Source organism: Gymnoscopelus braueri (assembly GCF_963280865.1).
Source record: "Gymnoscopelus braueri genome assembly, chromosome: 2".
Lineage (NCBI taxonomy): Eukaryota > Metazoa > Chordata > Actinopteri > Myctophiformes > Myctophidae > Gymnoscopelus > Gymnoscopelus braueri.
Window position 1 is genome coordinate 42,164,739 of NC_137604.1, and position 18,862 is coordinate 42,183,600.

The 18,862-nt window shown below is 39.7% G+C and overlaps 1 protein-coding gene across 1 annotated transcript; it reads right to left on the reverse strand.

Annotated features, from left to right (window-relative positions):
- Positions 1 to 231: 231 nt before the first annotated feature.
- On the reverse strand, positions 232 to 17,409 carry LOC308078313 (ATP-binding cassette sub-family E member 1-like). Its single transcript, XM_080419431.1, has 18 exons — positions 17,332 to 17,409; positions 13,563 to 13,720; positions 12,998 to 13,083; positions 12,798 to 12,895; positions 12,579 to 12,696; positions 12,205 to 12,342; positions 11,977 to 12,046; positions 11,576 to 11,672; positions 11,092 to 11,181; positions 10,817 to 10,938; positions 9,621 to 9,842; positions 9,193 to 9,252; positions 8,899 to 8,957; positions 7,660 to 7,770; positions 5,412 to 5,554; positions 3,132 to 3,254; positions 1,095 to 1,206; positions 232 to 288 (listed from the first exon to the last, which is right to left on the reverse strand). The coding sequence occupies exons 2-18, from the start codon at positions 13,663 to 13,665 to the stop codon at positions 244 to 246; spliced, it is 1,797 nt and encodes a 598-aa protein (XP_080275557.1). The 5' UTR covers positions 13,666 to 13,720; positions 17,332 to 17,409; the 3' UTR covers positions 232 to 243.
- Positions 17,410 to 18,862: the final 1,453 nt, after the last annotated feature.

Sequence of the window (18,862 nt, forward strand, 5' to 3'; positions counted from 1 at the left end):
TGGCCAGTTGTTTTATAGATATCTTGTTTGTGACATCACATTGCATTATGAGTGTGTAATGATTAAGAGCAACTTAAACATGTGCACCTTTCTGTCATTAGAAATGAAATCGTGTATGTTGACACTGGTCAGCCCAGCCCTTAATGAAGTCTCCTCTTCCTCCTCTGTCTCCCACTTCCTCCATAGATGAAATGTTTGAAGGAGTGGATCTCTCTCTCTCTCTCTCTCTTTCTCTCTCTGTATTTAATCCAGGAAGAAGTACTTTCCACTCTTCTTTTGCTCTGCATCCTGAGCAAAGACAGATCCAATTCAGAATCATACATACACTACACAACTATTAATTCAACAACATGGCTTCAAACCGGGAAAGCATCTGTGTCATTTTAGATTTTAGCTTTGGCTATAAAAAAAATAGCAGATATACAAGCTCACAGTGCGTCACTTCGAGCTTGAACATTTTTGGAAAATCTTGAAAGAACTACTGGTTTAGAGGGCATTTGTAGAATCAGCCTCACAAAATTGACCTTACAGAAATATCTTATTTTCCATGTTCTGACTAGTACTGATGAGAATTGGAGTGCATGGGTCCATGTTCATAATTATTTACAGCTTCACAGACAATACAAATCAACCACATAAAATAATCACAACCATGAAAAAGAAAATAGGGAGTCCAGGTAACAAAACACATTAAACTAGGAACATGTACCCACAAGATGACAGAACTCCACCAAGGAAGCTTATCCGTTAAGTGTTACATTGCCATGCATACTACATCCCCTTTAGGGAAAAGCTTCAATTTTCTTATTTCTTACAAAAAAGAAAGAAAATCATCATGGTTTAAATATTATAGTAAGTAAGTATAGGCTAGAAAAAGTATCATTTGAAAACTCCATTGTCAAAGGGAAAAATAGAATTCTACAAAGTCTGTAAAAGGAGTGGACAACCCCAAATTAGGTAAACAGTAACGTTAATAATATAATACACTTGATATTATAACAATAATAGTAACAATAACTATAATAATAATAATAATAATAATAATAATAAATTAAACATTCTAAATGATTAAATGTTTCCAATTCAGCCTGTACCTTTACGGAATTCAGCTTGTTGATTCTTGGTCTGTAGTTTTTGGGGTCTCTTCTGAAGGTGATCTCCAGCAGAGAAAGGAACTTGTTCATGCCAGCGAGTAAGCTCTGTGGTCTGCAAACATGAATACACATTATGATCATGCAGCTCTAAGGTCGGCTCACTGCTGGGTGTACCCTCTCATTTCATAGGTTAGGATCATTGAGCATTGTAATAACTTCATTTTATGTTTCACTTCATTTAAATTTTATCATTTTCTCTTTTTCTTTATCTTCTGCACTATTGTATTTTTTTATTGTATCCTAATGTTAGGGAGTGTTATAATGTGTTTCCTTTGCTTGATGTTTTGCATTGAATTGCCTTGTTGTTGAAATGTGCTATACAAATAAAATTGCCTTGCTTTGCCTTGCCTATCTGTGTTACAGCACCTATCATTTAAAATTTCACATCAAACATTCACTTAGCCTACCTTGGGATTCAAATCACAAAGGACTTCTCTTCTCTTTCAAAGCAACTACCCCCCTCTTGTGGCTAAATTGCAAACAAAATTTTAATTCTGGAGATCACTCCCTGTTCCACTGACTGGTAGAATCAAAATGATGTTTCTTCATTTCCCAGAATGCCATGTCTATGATCACGGTCGTGCATATCACTCTACACAATGTTGTTGCATCGCATTCTGGACTACTGAGCCTACTGTGGGTGTAGAAATTGGTCTCTTCTACTTAAGCCCTAATAATATAGCACTTTAACACATTCACTGCCAGGTACTATGTACCAGTTGTTTTTTAGAAACTGCCAGGGGTTTTTATTTGGAGAAAAAAAAAGTACACATAGGAGCCAAGATACAGCATTTTAAAGTAATAAGTTAACCAGGAAGTGGATAGGAGTCTAGATCTTCGAAAAATGATATCTCCTGGGTCAAAAGAAGATTTTTTTTTAATAACACAAATATATATACATATATATATATATTTTTTTGAAAAACGTAAATTTACCTCATTGGCAGTGAACTGTTGGATTTGCAAAAACGTACATCTACGTTTTTGGCAGGGAATGTATAGGGCCCTATAATATAGGGCTTAAGACAAGGTATATTACACTCTGTCGTACGACAATTATGAAAGCAGCCTACAAGCTCACAAGTCGTCGCACAATTTGGAATTTATTTGTTTTGGAAATGTTTGGAAGGTTTGGTGAAATTGCCAACTATAATGATCCTATATGTCCAAAATAGGGATGCCAGGTTGAAAGTGGCAAAGCTGGATTTCTTCCTGTATGATTGTTGAACATCGGTGCAAAACGGTGAGTCTTGAAAGAAGCTCTTGCTCTTTTATATACAGACACCTGGTGGCTACCACTGCTGTTTAGGATAGTTGAAAAGGTTTCTCCTAAAAAACACCTTTGTAACCGTGTGGGAAATATCTCATTGTGACATCACATCTATGCTACCCACGGAAATAAGAAAAATACCAAAACACCATAAATTAACGACGTGGCATGGGAAATGCAAGGTACAGGCCTATCACCAATATCTGTTTCTAAACAATGTCGTTGCCTTTTAAAAATAGCATAATCATTAGACATAATCCAGAATAACAGAAGAAGAATCCAGAAGAATAGTCATCAATCATTCATGGTTAGCCTGATTATCAGACTGAAGCTGCGTGGAGCTTCAGTCTGACATCGGCTCCAGTGTAGGCGATAACAAGGGGGAGGGGATTAGAATTTCCCTAAACCAATTAGAATTGGTTTATAATTTCCCTAAACCAATCACAAGGGATCCCCACCCCCACCTCCGACTCTCATTGGACGGTACTTTTTGTACCGAGGTTCACATTACAACACAGACCAAGAGTCCACAGTCCACTCAGAGAGCGGGTCTGGAACCAAGCTAATTCATGGTCTCATTTGGGATAAAAATCCTCATTCCAGTAATGGAACTATTTGCTCATGAAGGCATACATGTCAACTCGGCCCTTTTAGTATTATCTAGTGGTCCTATGAGACAACACATGAGATCTTTCAGTGAATCTTACGTGTTGGCAGTTGTGCTCTTGGATGGGATACCGTCAAACACAATGACGCGGTCTGCCAGATAGGTGGCCATGATGAAGTCATGTTCCACCACAAAGGCTGTCTTCTTTGCATGGAGGATAAATCTAGGCAACGGAGAGATAGAAAATAACAGTAAATTGACAGTCAATTCCACTAGAAAGGCAGCACAATTACCCCACCAATAAATAATTTAAACAGGTTGAGGGTCAAGCAACAATAGCCTAACTCAAATACACTGAGATGTTTGTCTTTCCTATGCAAGACGTTCTACCCCATTCTAGCTAAAGCATAGAATTGTTGTCTTCTTTTTTTTTGCACGTATCAAGGGTCGTCCACACCAAAATGATAACTATAAAGTACATAACTATAACGATAATGATGTGAGAATTCACACTAATGAATGATAACATTCTGTAAACACGCTGAATATATGATGTGATTTTATTTATTTATTGGCTGTCAGTGTTTCTATTATTCATCAAATCATTCTGAATCGTTGTTAGTCGTTATTGTTGTGTTGTGAATCACAACTACAGTTTTAATTCAATTGGGTATGGCAAGGTATGACAGGAAAAAAAAGAGAAAATATTATTATTAATTTTTTTAATGATTGAGGACTGAGGTTACGTTGATTCCTCAACTTAACCTCAGTAAACTAAGCCTAAACCTAACCTTAATTATTCCTAAGCGTAACCTCAGTAAAACGGTGCCAAAACCTAACCTTATTCCTAAACTTAAACTCAGTAAAACTATGCCTAACCCTGAACTTATTTCTAACCTTATCCTCAGTAAAACAAATACAAAAATACAAGAACCGCTGGTCTGCGGAAAAAAATTGGGGGCGAGCGTGTTTTTTTGGGGTGAGACTTCCGGTTACCCTGCTTAACACCATGGAGGTTTTTTAGCAGGTGAAACGCAAACAAAAGCCACCGGGAAGATGCAAGTTGGAACGTACGTCTGTGTGGAGCATGTTTATGGACATAATCTGTGGGGACGGTAAAAAGTCGGCGAAATGTTCTCTGTCTGTGTGCAACACAGAGCAGAACGCACACGACTCAGCTCGTCTGTGATTACTCTGTTAGGGCGGGGGGAGCAGGAGGTGACTGACATGGCTAATCTGAATACCACGGTGATGTTAGCTATAAATGAGCTCAGGGTCCAGTATGGGTCTGAGACCCGGTCGAACCGGGTCTAATACATTCGAATAAAAAAGATTACTTGCATAAAACAATCCACGTCAATGCTGTATCAACTTTTAAATGAGCCTATAAATTAATACAGTATCTTATCTTGTCTGATATGCACCACTCCATAGGTCACTGATCAAACACATTACATTATGTCATAAATATTGACTCAAGGTTGACCGTTTCACTGTTACATTATAAACATAAAACATTTGAGTACACACGGATGGAGGAATGCAGGTAGGTATAGTACTCAAATGGTAAATATTAATTACTATTAATTGGAGTCGAGTTAGATTAATTCTTCTCAAAACCATTAACATACGGCAGCCTTTTAGAATGTACATTTGGGGGGGATATTTGCTCGGTTCTGTTCTGACCGGTCCAATCATCCATGTTAATCTGACGTTAGTAGATAATGTTTTCTTCTTGCGTTTGTGGCAGATTATTTAATATGGGATCTTGACAGCTGCTTTCTCCTTTTTCTTGCTGGCATGCCGTTCCGGCCCTGAATCTTTTACCGGAACGGCGTTCCGGACCGTTTCGGCCAACTTCCCCCCCCGACTGTACTTAAGTACAGATTATGAGGATGTGTACCTTACTTGAGTATTTTTTTGATACTTTGATACTTATTACTCTTTCTTGAGTACATTTCCAAGACAAATATTTTACTTTCGCTCGAGTACATTTCTAGGAAGGCTGTAAAGAACTGACTGCTTTTAGGTTGGCAGTTTTTGTTGCCGCATGCTGGTATAATATGACTGTGTCATGTTTTTTTTGTTATTATATATTATAATGAGCATTAATGAGGACCAATTATATGAGGATATGTTGAAAATGGGTGAAGTCGTCCTTTAACAGCCCTTTATGCTTCACACCTTGCTACAAATCCAATTTCTTATTTGAGACATTAAAGCATTAAATTTGATTAATTGTGTCCGCCAGGCTGGATGGCCGAAGACCGGAGACTATGTTTTCGCCCTTGTCCGTCTGTCCATCAGTCCGTCCGTCTATCCGTGTGTGTCAGTGTGACAGTTTTGCTTCTGTGTTTTGAATCATAGTGTGTGGACTTACCGTTTGATGACCCTGGCAGCCATTAGACGTTGCTCCGAGTCTAGATAGGCAGACGGCTCGTCAATCAGGTAGACGTCAGCTGGTTTACCCAGACATAAGACTAGGGCTACTCTCTGCATCTCACCTCCTGATAGGTTCTGGACCTACACACACACACACACACACATACGCACGCACGGACAGACATATACAGTATATGACTGGGGGCATGACTGGGGGCAGGTTATTTTTATTTTTAGCTCTTGAAAGAAAGGGAAGCTTGAGAATAAATTATAAGTAAAATAAATTACAAACAAAAGTATCAGAAACCAGTCGTAATAAAAGTAATATAACAGTGTTTTGGTGTGGTTAATGGATTATTGAAAATGGATATCTCAATTTGAAATGGAATGTTTTTTTTCTTTTTTTTACTTGGATTGGATTCAGTTCTTGACCAGCACATTTACTGTAGGCGAGGCAAATTCTGCGCATACAAACATGCAGGTTATTTCGTTAGGTGTAACGACGTGGAAGGCACCTGAGGCAACCTGAGGCACACCATGTATGTCATTGTCGTCACAAAGTGTGCTTCTCCGACATTCATATGTATTTGAGGGAGGATTGTGACAACAATGGAAGGAGATACAAGTATTGTTGATTACAGATTCTGCTGGATTTACTAATGTTCATACAATTTGCAAGGGTCCGACTAGGATTTTTAACTGCTGGTCACAATGTCCGGGATGATTACAATTTATCAGACATCTGATAAAAAAAAAAAAAAATGATGCATTAACACATTGATTGCCAAGATCAAGTATACTTGTTCTTTCAAATCCATCACTTGATTGCCAAGATCAAGTATACTTGTTCTTTCAAAAAAAAAAAAAAAGTTTTTTTTTTTTTTTTTTTTTTTTGACCCAAAGACCAAGGAGATATGATTTTTCGAAGATCTAGACTCCTATCCACTTCCTTGTTAACTTAAAACTTAAAAATTCTGTATCTCGGCTCCTGAGTACTTTTTTTTTCTCAATGAAAAAGCTCTGGCATAAAACTGCAAAAAATCTGAAATAATTCTGGCAGGCAATTAATGACAAGCAGGGGCGTAAATGCAGCCTAACTTACAGCATTATATTTTGGATTGAAAACTATTTCCATAAATAAGTAACATAGCCTACACATCTTATATAGCCTAACTAACAGGTTCATTTTGCACAAATAGATCAATTAGCTACATTACAATTTGCGCATTGTGTGCATGCTGCGTGCGTAATGATTTCAAACAAACGATCAAAGGGCACTGCAAAAAACAGGCACTTCAGACTTCATAACTTAACTTGACTTAACTTAACATAACTTCATAGCTCAGCTGACCTTTTCAGGCAATAAATCCTAATATAATATAGGCGACTCACAGGTATACTGTAATAGACAGTGCACAGTGGTGGGTGCCGTCATGTGGTAACGTTTTAACGTACATGTGTCCACCTTTATGAATAATGTGGTGTTCACCCGGTTTCACCGGCATGCGACATGTGGATAGTTGTTGTGAAGAGTCTTTAGGCATGCGTGTTGGATCAAATGCGTGTGCATTGTTGTGGTAGAACAACTTGGCAACTTTACTCATATGTGTCAATCTCTCCAGCTTGCTTGTATATCGCCCTCTCGTTTTAAAGTGTCTGTGGCTTATTTTAACTCGTAATGATACAACTTGTTTTGGCTGTTCAATACATATTTGCAGTGGTCCGCCACCAGCTGCAGTTGCTTGTATTTTGTAACCTTTTGTTAATTTTCTTATTTTGTTTGTCTTGCTTCTTTATTTTTTTAAATCATCAGTAAATTTTTGACTGCTAATGCATTTTTTTTTTTAATTCTATTTCTTGTGTCACTTCAAAATGTCTTATTTTTAGTCAAAATGTAATATAGGCATCACTGAATTTAGCTTTTCTTTTTATTCCGGAGCTGGTAGAGGGCTCCATGATGCACAAATTCCACTCTTCAACTGTAGATTTTAAGCACTGCTTATTCGCTGGTTGCGCAACTACAATAGCTGATGACTTTAGTAAATCAAAAAAGGTAAAATATCCATACACTGAGTTATAGCTCCCAAACTACTTTATTTCAAGGGCAACGTTTCGATCATGTCGGTTTTCAGGCTTCAATTTGCCCTGAACCTTTCATGTACGTACTGTAAAAATAATATTAATAAACTTTTATTTTATTGCCTCATTTTGAAATGGAATGATTGAAGTTCTGGTGTGATACTCACGTCCTGGTCGATGATGCTGTCAATCAGCATTGGTTTCATGACATCTGTGACAAACTGGGGGTGTGTGTAGGTGTCACGGATCTTGTCATGCATCAGAGCTCTCACACTGCCCTAAAGACACAGCAGAACACTGGGTTAGCTAGTCAGGAATGGTCCCAACAATAGTAGTAACTAGAAAAATTTGCTCCTTAAGCACAAGTCTCCACCAGGCCATGCAGGTAGTAGAAGTCAATCTTAGCGAAACAGGATGAAATATGAAATAGGACAGGTCCATATTGATGACATGACTATAGAGAAAATGTGTACCGAATTGCGTGATGTTTGTAAATTTGTAGGTGTAACACAAAAAAATGTGTTTAGCAAAAATCTGCCTCCTTGTGGTGCTATAATAGGCTCATATGAAAAGGGTGGCATTTCTTCCTGCGTGCAAAGTTTCAAAGTTTCACACTAATCGGATGCTGCGTTTTGTTCAAAACGAGCCACTCCTGCAAACTTTAGATGCTAATCTTAGCCAATCAGGATGGAATATGAAAAATCAGATCCGTCTTGATCACATGACTATAGAGATAATGTTTACCTATGTGTGATGTTTGGAAAAAATCTGTAGGAGGAATATCAAAAAATGTGTCGGCCTTGTGGTGGCGCTATAACAAGCCGATGTGAAACATTTGGCAGAGGTTCTGCTCTGGCCTCCAGGGAGTGTGTGTGCACAGTTTCACGTCGATCGGACCAATGGTGACGGATATTAGTTGTACACAGACGGACGGACAAACAGACGGACGGAGAGGGGTGAAAACATAGTCTTGGCCACGCCTTTGGCCTGGCAGAGACAGACAACCTAGAGCTGTGCATAGTTAAGCTGCTTGGCTCATTGCATTTCATTGGTTTGTTTTGTCATCTTCAGCACCCACTGGTGGACAAAATTACATATACACACCGACAGACAAACATACAGACAAACAGGCTAATAATACAATTTAGTTTTTTCATGCAGAGCCTTAATAAAAGGCAACAGTTTTGGTCAGTGATTAAATATTTTCTTATTCTGAAGGCTGCAAGGATTCTGCCCTCTACCAGTCAAAATAATCTTCTTTAATCCTTCTGAGGAAAACCCTGCAGCCTGCAGCCAGAAATGTCAAGAGACAATATTGCCACTTGGGTTTAGTTTTCCTTTATGTGATTCATTCCCATGCAACTGTGAACCAGTAGTGTTACTACACCATCAGGCTGACAACCTACTTTGAACTTGGGGCTGATCTTTTGTGGTTTGTAGCTGACATGGAGGATGGGCATTTCACCTGGAGAAGAAATATAACAATAAAATATAAATGAATTTTGTATGTTCCAAAACAAGAGAGAAGGTTAAAAAACTTCTTTCTATCCCATCTTGCTGTTCAGGATGTCAGGAATAGTGGCTGATCACTATGGCTTTGACCTTTCTGCTATTTATTCTTGATTGTATTTTTGGTGACTGTAAATTCGTTTGGAAAAGAGCATCAGCCAAAAGCCTGTCAATATCGATGATGTCTTCACCTCCTTCATCTGGTTTCAGACGTCCGGCCAGCATTCTGATGAATGTTGTTTTGCCCGTTCCTGAAAAATGAATAGAACAATCCAATTAGTGTTTTAGGGTGCAGTCACACCGAACTTTGATTCTGCCAATGCGGCGGATTCTGCAAATACTTTTCAATGGGAACAGAGCGGTTTGTTGCCATTCACAGATTTCCGCTCCGTTCCCATTGAAAAGCATTGCCAGAATCTGCCGCATAGGCAGAATCAAAGTTTGCTCATACACAGCCATACAGACGTGTGCGTGTGTGACACACACACACACACACACACACACACACACACACACACACACACACACACACACACACACACACACACACACACACACACACACACACACACACACACACACACACACACACACACACACACACACACACACTCCGTACCGTTCTCTCCTAGCATGACCATGATTTCTGAGTCTGTGAACTCTCCCTCCAGGATCTCCAGGCTGAAGCCTCCCATCTCCTTCTTCATGTTGGGATACTGGTAGTGATTCATCTTCTTCACCTCCTCCTCGTTGGCTGTCTCAGCCACCTTGAACACTAGCGACGTCTCTCTGAATCTCATGTTCTCCGTGGGTACGTAGCCATCCAGGAAAATGTTGATGCCTTAGGAGGACAGAGGAGAGGAGAGGAGAGGAGAGGAGAGGAGAGGAGAGGAGAGGAGAGGAGAGGAGAGGAGAGGAGAGGAGAGGAGAGGAGAGGAGAGGAGAGGAGAGGAGAGGAGAGGAGAGGGTTTCTGTTTGTGGATCTTTTTAGACTAGAGGGATGTGGGTAATCCCCTCCATAAAAAAGGAGGAAGCCATTTTGGGGCCATACTGTACGTATGCATGGCCACATGTCAGGTCCACAGGGAAAGTAAAGTCTGCATAGAGGAACATATCTGCATGAAGGGAACCAGTCAGTTTCAAGTAAAGTGTTCCATTGACAGGCCTCAGACCTAGATCCACCCTAACCAGAAGTGTTTTGAACTGATGTAAAATGGAGGAAGGTCATGAGGTCAGTCAAATGGTTAGGGTTCATCCTCCAGTGGGTATGAATGTGCTCAGCAAGTTTCATGGAAATCCATCCCTAAGATTTTGAAATATATTGTGTGCAAGTGGAAATTCTAGCCTCAGGGTGGAGCTAGAGAATAAGCCAGCCACCAAAATCATCATCAATCAGGATCATCCTCTGGGGAGCATTAATGTGCAAAGTAGATTCCATGGCAATGCAGCCAGTAGTTTTCAAGACATCCTGTTTGGGAGTGTTGGACGGACAGAGTTAGCAACAGGGAATAACTGGTGAGATTCAATCCGAACATGGAAATCTGGAGATGGAACCCCTATACGTAACTATACCTTTCAATCTGGGAACCCCTTTTGGGGTAGTTGCTATGTTCAGTATATAGCAACATACATGTTATGTAATTTTTGAATAAATATTTGAAGTTTTTCAGAAAACTTAGGTCAGGATTTAGAAGGCGTTTTCAGAATCGGCCTCAGGTCTAAATGGGTTTCATAGTGTTGTTGCTTATTGTGGCCAATAAATAATTCCCTGATATTTTCCTTTGAACAGTGGAGTAGTAGTTAGTTTACACCTACCTTCCCTGACGCTGAAGGGCATGGTGACCACTCCGTAAGCACCGGGCACTCCATACAGACAACAGATGAAATCTGACAGGTAGTCCAGGACACTCAGGTCATGTTCCACCACAATGATGTATCTGTGGATGAGGACAGAAGACCCAGGCTTACACACAGGCAGTGGCTCATGTAATATCCTACTTCAGGAATACTTAGATATTGCAGTGATGCAATAGCCAGCCACTTAACCATTAGTCAGAGTAAATAAGTATAACGCTATATCTGTCACTAACCTATATGGAGTGATGAGGGAGCGAATGGTCATGGCAGCTTTTAAACGCTGCTTCACATCCAAATAACTGGAAGGCTCATCAAACATGTAGCTGTGTGAATTAAATAGGAAGAATCGAGGTCAGACAACTGTGAAAAACAAAGCAACCATGTCACTATTCTACAAGAAACATCAGTCCTAACTTCTCCACTTCCAGTAGTATGAGAGGCTTTAGGCCCAGCTAAATGTTATTCATTATTTCAGCTGAGTTGTGTTTACTCACTGTCCTCCTAAGTACGTCACTAAGAGGACAAGTTTAAACTTAATGACATTCCCTAAATCTCATATGAAATACATTAGTGGAAAATGTTTCAGTGTTGGATCTGTGTCAGATTCCGTTCATATAATAAATCTAATTACATTTTTGTGAAATTCCACAAAATGATTCAGTCCAATGTGTTTAGTAGCAGCCTTGATACAGCAGTGTGTAGGAGTGTGGAGCTTACATGTCGGCCCTCTGGATGCAGACGACAGCGATGGCGAAGCGTTGCAGCTCCCCTCCTGAGAGGTCCTCCACATTTCTGTCCCTGAGATGAGTCAGATCTGAGAAATGGAGGCAGAGAGAGTGAGCCATCAATTCGGCTTTGTGTTTTACCTCTATGTTGACAGTTTAGAAAGCATAGACACGGATAACACCCAGATGGAGGTAATTCTAACATCACACTGCACTGTTAGGTGAGGTCCATGACAAGACCATAGTACTCAAAGAAGGTTCTGGCTTCACTACCCACTGGGTAATCCCAAATGTTGGTACTCCCCCAGTAACACGATCCATCAAATGGCATACTGGAAGCCGATTGGCTTGGAACCAGATTAACAAATACTAAAGGCACAATCATCAACGTACCAAGCTGTTCGCAGACCACATCCTCAGTTTTTGTGTCGTCCTTCCTGCTCAGGATGGCTCCCACACTCCCCTGGTGAACGGAACACAACATATCAGTCAGCCAATGCACGTCCAACATTACTTACAAACTACTATCCATTCAGTCCCTATTATCGTGAAAAACTAAAAACATGTCTCGCAATTTCAAAATAATTGGTAATAACTGCTGTGGGGTGGTGCAGAATGTACCGTGACAGACTTGGGGATCTGGTCCACGTACTGAGGCTTGATGACAGCCTTGTGGTCATTCTCTATGAGTTTGGTGAAGTAGTTCTGCAGCTCTGAGCCTCGGAAGTAGGTAAGAATCTCCTGCCAATCTGGGGGGGCCTGGGGAGTATAATATAATGTATAATACACACAAGATTTAATCAGCGTTAGGATATGTATGAAATCCTAGATCACAGATGTTTCACGTAGTCTGCATAATAGACTAATGCTGGGTAATATACAGTCTATCAAATCCCCCTTTTTGATCTGCTCTAATCATGAAGCCAAAATGCTGAAATAAAATTGTGCACCCGTGATGACAACTAGGACACATAAATATCCAGTTCTTCACTCACATCAAACTTTCCCAGGTTGGGTTTCTGTTTTCCAGCCAGGATCTTCAATGCTGTGGACTTCCCGATTCCATTGGTTCCTACCAGACCCAACACTTCCCCGGGTCTGGGGATTGGTAACCTGTAAATCCACATAATAATACATATTGTGAGATGATAAACACACTAACAGCTGAGCCTTTAACAAGTCCAAGACTATAGTCATCTTGTATTTGAACTCACCTATGCAGTTTGAATGAGTTGGCATTGTATCTGTGGGTGGTGTCTTTCTCCAGGTTGCTTGGTAAGTTAACAATGGTGATGGCCCCAAATGGACATGCCTGTAAATTTGAAAAAGATTTTTTCAGGCAACCATTGTGACAATGCTTCCTGGGAACCCCAAATCCTCCTACTACGTTTCAAAGAAATCTGAGGTCACTAACCTTCACACACATTCCAGCTCCGATGCAGAGGGTTTCAGAAATCCAGGCGACTTTGCTTTCAGGTGTGACCACTATGCACTGCTTGCCTGGAGGAGACACCGATGATAAGGAACAAACAAGTTCATCATGGAACGTAAAGGTGCAGCAACAGATAATGGACAGCTTCAGACATTTACTACAGAATATCTAAACATGTCAGTTGCTTTTTTACGTAATTACAGTATATAGAAATAACTTATAAATAAATTAAAAAGTCTGAAAAGGTGACTGTACAGGTTGCATCATGGACATCACAGATATGCTGTCGCTTTATATATTTTGTAGCTGCCAGTGTGAGCTCCCCTTTAAATGTTTACTGATGCTATAATTGTGTCTATTTGTTGAGTGGCGTGGTCAAGCAGCAGCAAGGCAATACTACTCCTGACATCACAGCCTTGAGTATGGGATAATGTTGGGCCGTGGCATATTTAGCAATTTATTTTGTTTATGAGAATGCCACATTATACCTTTTTTTTAAAGTTGAATTTCAAGCATTTGAGATTATTAGTGAACAGAGACCTCCTACCGATTCGGACCACAGGACAGCTTTTCTTGCATTCTTGTCTGGATTTCTTTGGCTTGCATTTGTCATGATTGACAATAGCAATTCTAGTTATCTTCTCTGACATTCTGCACACCTGTTGTTGCTTGGTACAGCAGAATCTCTCCCCATGTATTGCTGCTCTGCAGGCATAGAACAAAACAACATGTAAAAAATGCTCCTTGGGCATAGACTAATGGCTAATGTATGCTTGTTCCCCTCCATACGGAATACAGAGTTGAGAGTACAGAATACAGATCGTACAGTTGTTGCCTTTCATGGTTTTAAAGTATTCCTTTAATGTTACCATAGTAGCTGCAATGAAGCAGCGCCATTTAGTAAGGATTACAAAATGGTTATTAATGTGTCACGTTAGGAAACAGGTAACAGAGGACGCAGAATCCACTCCAACCACCCAACCGTCTAGGTTATGTTCCAGTCTATGTGTCATTAGTGCTCTCAAACATATAACACATCATACCACATCCTCTTTGATAAGTGTGCTCCACATCTCAGCATTGTCCCTCTCCCTTCAATCAGGAATGTTGACTCTGCCCTCTGTCTCAAAGCAGGTGAAAAACACTTTGACAAAGCATTTTCCCCTTTAAGGGGACATTTTCCATAATCTTTATGCCAGCCTATGCAGCCATAGCATTGCCCTGAGTCAGGATATGTTGTACCACCATGTCCCTGTACTGGCATTTTGCCCTGTTGACCATCCCCTGTATCACCTTACTGTCCTGTGGGATTTCCAGTAGCAAAAAAAAACATTTTTCTTGTTCTCAGTGTCAGCACGTGGGAAGCCGGTGAGATGTCCTTTTGCTGCACTACCACCAACCTCTGCTGGTTAGTCGGGTTGCCTGTGTACGAGGGTAGGGATGTGGGGAATATAGCATACCATCAACCTGCATGTGTTTTACACTCTTCCGATGAAAGTCCCCACTGTCAGGTCAAAAGAAGTACACGTAGCTGGCAACTTAGTGTGTAATGGAGAGGAGGCACATGGTTGTGTATGCTCCCCAGAACAACAGTGGAGGTTTGTAGTGACACGCATTGTGAGCTTGGGTTCCTCACCTCAAGGGGAACTTATCAAATTATTGAGTAATATATCTGCTGCTTTATCTGTATTTGCTTTTAGGTGCAAACAACAGTGAGACATTGTGGAAACTCACTGGGCAGGTAGAAAGGTGCAGGGACACACATGACAGTTCCATATTGGGGGTACAAATCCTTTTCCTCTCCACTATTGTTTGGCACCACATGCCCCCCTCCTTGTGTGTGTGTGTGTGTGTGTGTGTGTGTGTGTGTGTGTGTGTGTGTGTGTGTGTGTGTGTGTGTGTGTGTGTGTGTGTGTGTGTGTGTGTGTGTGTGTGTGTGTGTGTGTGTGTGTGTGTGTGTGTATGTATTATAATGTATATAGCCTACACAGTACACACAAACTCAACCATCGACAGTCATAGTGTTTTTAAGAGGAACTGAAACACCAAAAACTTAGCTGACAATTCAAACGTATCAAACGGATATTGTCAAACGAATATTAACCTTTGCCACAGTTCTTGTTATGATTTTCAGTTAATTTAAAAGGGTATTTCACTTTAAAACCCTTCTGGGGACATTTTAACAGTTACTCTGGCTTTTGAGTGCACCCAGACAGTTTTTAAGTTACTTGACTCAATATTTAGATATTTGTTCAGACATAGGCCCCCTCCTATACAACTTCAAACTCAATTTTAGACTCATTGAAAACACACGTCCCTGGTTCTTGTGACTGATAGTTTACATTTAATGCTCGAAGGGGCCATATTATCAATTTATTTTAATTAATTAAAACAATTAATAAAAAAGGTCAAATGACCCCAGAAGTGTTTTAAAGTGGAATAACCCTTTAAGGTAGCAAGTGTACCATTCAGAGGCAGCCCTATGAGAAAAGAATGCCTGCACCAGGTCAACTAGAGTTCAATGCTGTAAGACTGAAATTGAGCCAAGTCATTGTCTAATGTCTACTGACTGAGAGCATTTGCTGTCACCATGTCACATGCATGGAAAAATGCACAACTTCCTGAACAGAAGAATGCAGACACTGCCCTACAAAGCCAGAGTGTATACACTAGGATTGTTGCAAACACGTGAATGGGGTGTCCTTTCATAACGGGTATACATTTTGCTGATGTAAACGCTAAATCTTAGACATGACATGATTTGAAGCACACAAGAAGAATTATCTGATGTTTGCCTTTGAAGATAAGAGTAGTAGTTACTGGATGGGGCCTCCTTTTGGAACGGCATTGAATAAATTCCCATATTGTATAAACATGTTTCATGTCAAATTAAACTAATAAAGCCTCAGATCTCTCTCTGAGACACACACACACACACACACACACACACACACACACACACACACACACACACACACACACACACACACACACACACACACACACACACACACACACACACACGTACAGTACAGTACAGTCATGAACACAACTATAAAAGTATTGCACATACAAATGTAATGGACCAGACCAAATTCAATGCAGATGATGACACATTGATGATAAGTTACTCGGGCGGCAGTGGCTCAGGGGTAGAGTGGCCGGGTAGAGTAAACTGGAAACCGCAAAGTTTCCAGTTCGATCCCGGGTTCCCCCAGAGTTAGTGTCGAAGTGTCCTTGAGCAAGACGCTGAACCCCTAATTGCTCCCGATGAGCAGGTTGGTGCCTTGCATGGTTTCCTCCGCCATTGGTGTATGAATGTGTGTGTGAATGGGTGAATGAATGGCACAATCAATGTAAAGCGCTTTGGATAAAAGCGCTATATAAATGCACCATTTACTCTACTTTACTTATTACTTGGCATCAAAAGTAATGCAATTACTTGGATTAGTAACTGTAATAATTTGGCAGTCCCTTCTTACTGTTCTTACTGAGTAAGTAACTTTAAAGTAATAATAATTATATTATAATAATGTTGATAGGCTACTCTATACTATTAACTATCAGTCCATCCCATAATAATCAGGCATGAGGCATCTATATCCTCAACATCTGTAGACAGAAAGACATATAACCCACTCATCTACTCATCTCACGTAGAAGAACATATTGGATCACAAGACAGTTTATCTGTCATGACCGTCTTGGATGATCTTCAAAATAAAGTTTGAACTTTATCTCTCTTTGATCCGCACATCTACATAAATGTTCAGTTTCAAATATAAAGTGCTTACCCCATGGCCATGGATGTTACAATTATGTACGGCTTCTCAGAAGTACCCATATATTCCGTATTGTTTAATAAAAATCATTTTAATCCGATTGGTGGCCATTTTCTCAGTGTGCTTTCAACTACGTGACCCTATTGGTTGGGAGGTGTATTGCACTCTGAATCTGATACATTATAACTCTATGAGAAAATGGCCACCAATCGAATTAAAATGCTTTTTAATAAACAATACGGAATATACGGGTACTTCTGAGGGGCCGTACATAATTGTAACATCCGTAACCATCTCACTCTCAACGATAATGACCTAAAAAGCCTAATGAATATGATTTCCCTGAAATTCCACATACATTGCCATTCCGACAGATTGGGGCTTCAACGAATTAAAGATAACATGAATCATGATATAAATGTTGTGAAACATGCCGTTATGGCGTGGATAGGCAGACTATAACAATTTGACATGCTTCCGTATGTTATTCATGGAAGCCAAGTTTACAAAAAGTTAACAGTAGCTTTAGCTTACCTTATGATGTGCAACTTTGACGCTCCTCCGCAGCTGCTCAGTGTAACTAGTCACTCTGCGTGCAGGCAATTTACAAGCCGGTCCGGAGGGGGCGGGGGGGGGAATTGGTGTTTCATCATTAAAAAAGAAAAACGGAAACAGTGCATACAACCTCGATAATATGATCACTGGCAGTGGTGTAAAGTTACTAAGTACTTAAGTACAATTTTGAGGTACATTTTACTTTCTTCAGTATTTACAAATTTCAATACTACTTATACTCCACTACATCTTAGAGGAAAACATTGTACTTTCACTCCACAACAATTTTATGAAAACTTTAGTTACTAGTTACTTTTCATTATTATTCTTACAAAACACATTAACCATCAGCTGATCAGCCACTGGAAAATAGCAATAGGGATGCAACGCATTGTGAGCTTGTAGATCGTCTATTTTCAAAACATTTTGTATACATTTTGAACTTGTGAAATGGAACATTCTGCACAATGAGTACTTGTACTGTAGTATGTGTATGGGTACTTTAAGTATAGTATATTTTACTCAAGTACATTTTGAATAAGGGACTTCTACTTGTAACAGAATATCTACATTGCAATATTGGTACTTTTACATAAGTAAAACATTTGAGTACTTTTTACACCACTGGTCATCAGCTCATGCAAGCTAAGTGCACCAGTGCATCACCACTCACCTCTTTCCTCAGGAGGACCCACCTAAGTATTCACTGGTAGCTTTACTATATATAGGCGGGTGCATATATGAAAAAAAAGCACCTTACCCCAAAAAAATTTGAACAAAAGGTTTCTCAACTGTTTTTTGTAGTATGTGGTGTCCTGAATAACATACTAAAAGTCTACCAAGGTTTGACCACTTTTAAGGTGTTATTTTCAAGATGGCGTCCAAGATGGCCAAAAAAACTTAAAATAGCTTAATTCCTTCATTATTTATCCTTGATAAGTACTTTTTGTGTCTAAGCCCCATGTTTTGGGGGCCTGGGAATCCATTGGACTTGTCCAAATTGCAGAGATACAATTAGATAATTGTGAAATCCTATATTTTGTTTGAGACTCAACTCATTTCCTGCCAGAATTATTTCAGATTTTTGGCTGTAGACTGCCAGAGATTTTCCATTGAAAAAAAAAATTCTCAGGAGCCGAGATACAGATTTTTTAAGTTTTAAGTTAACAATGAAGTCGATAGGAGTTTAAATCTTTGATATATCATATCTCCTTGGTCTTTGGGTCTAAAAATAAGAAAGTAAAAAAAAAAAAAAAAAAACTTTTTTTTTTTTTTTTTTTTTTTTTAAATAGAACGCAGATCTGCGTCTTTGGCAGCCAGGCGAGAAATTAAATAGAACGCAGATATGCGTCTTTGGCAGCCAATAACACCCTCTGAAATGGTCACCCGTTTCAAGTTAACTTAACTAATTATATAATAAATGTCCAACAACTTATATTAATTTTTTACTTGAACAAGGCTTTAAGATATCCTCAAAACACAACACAACTAATAGTCACCATTTGCAGAA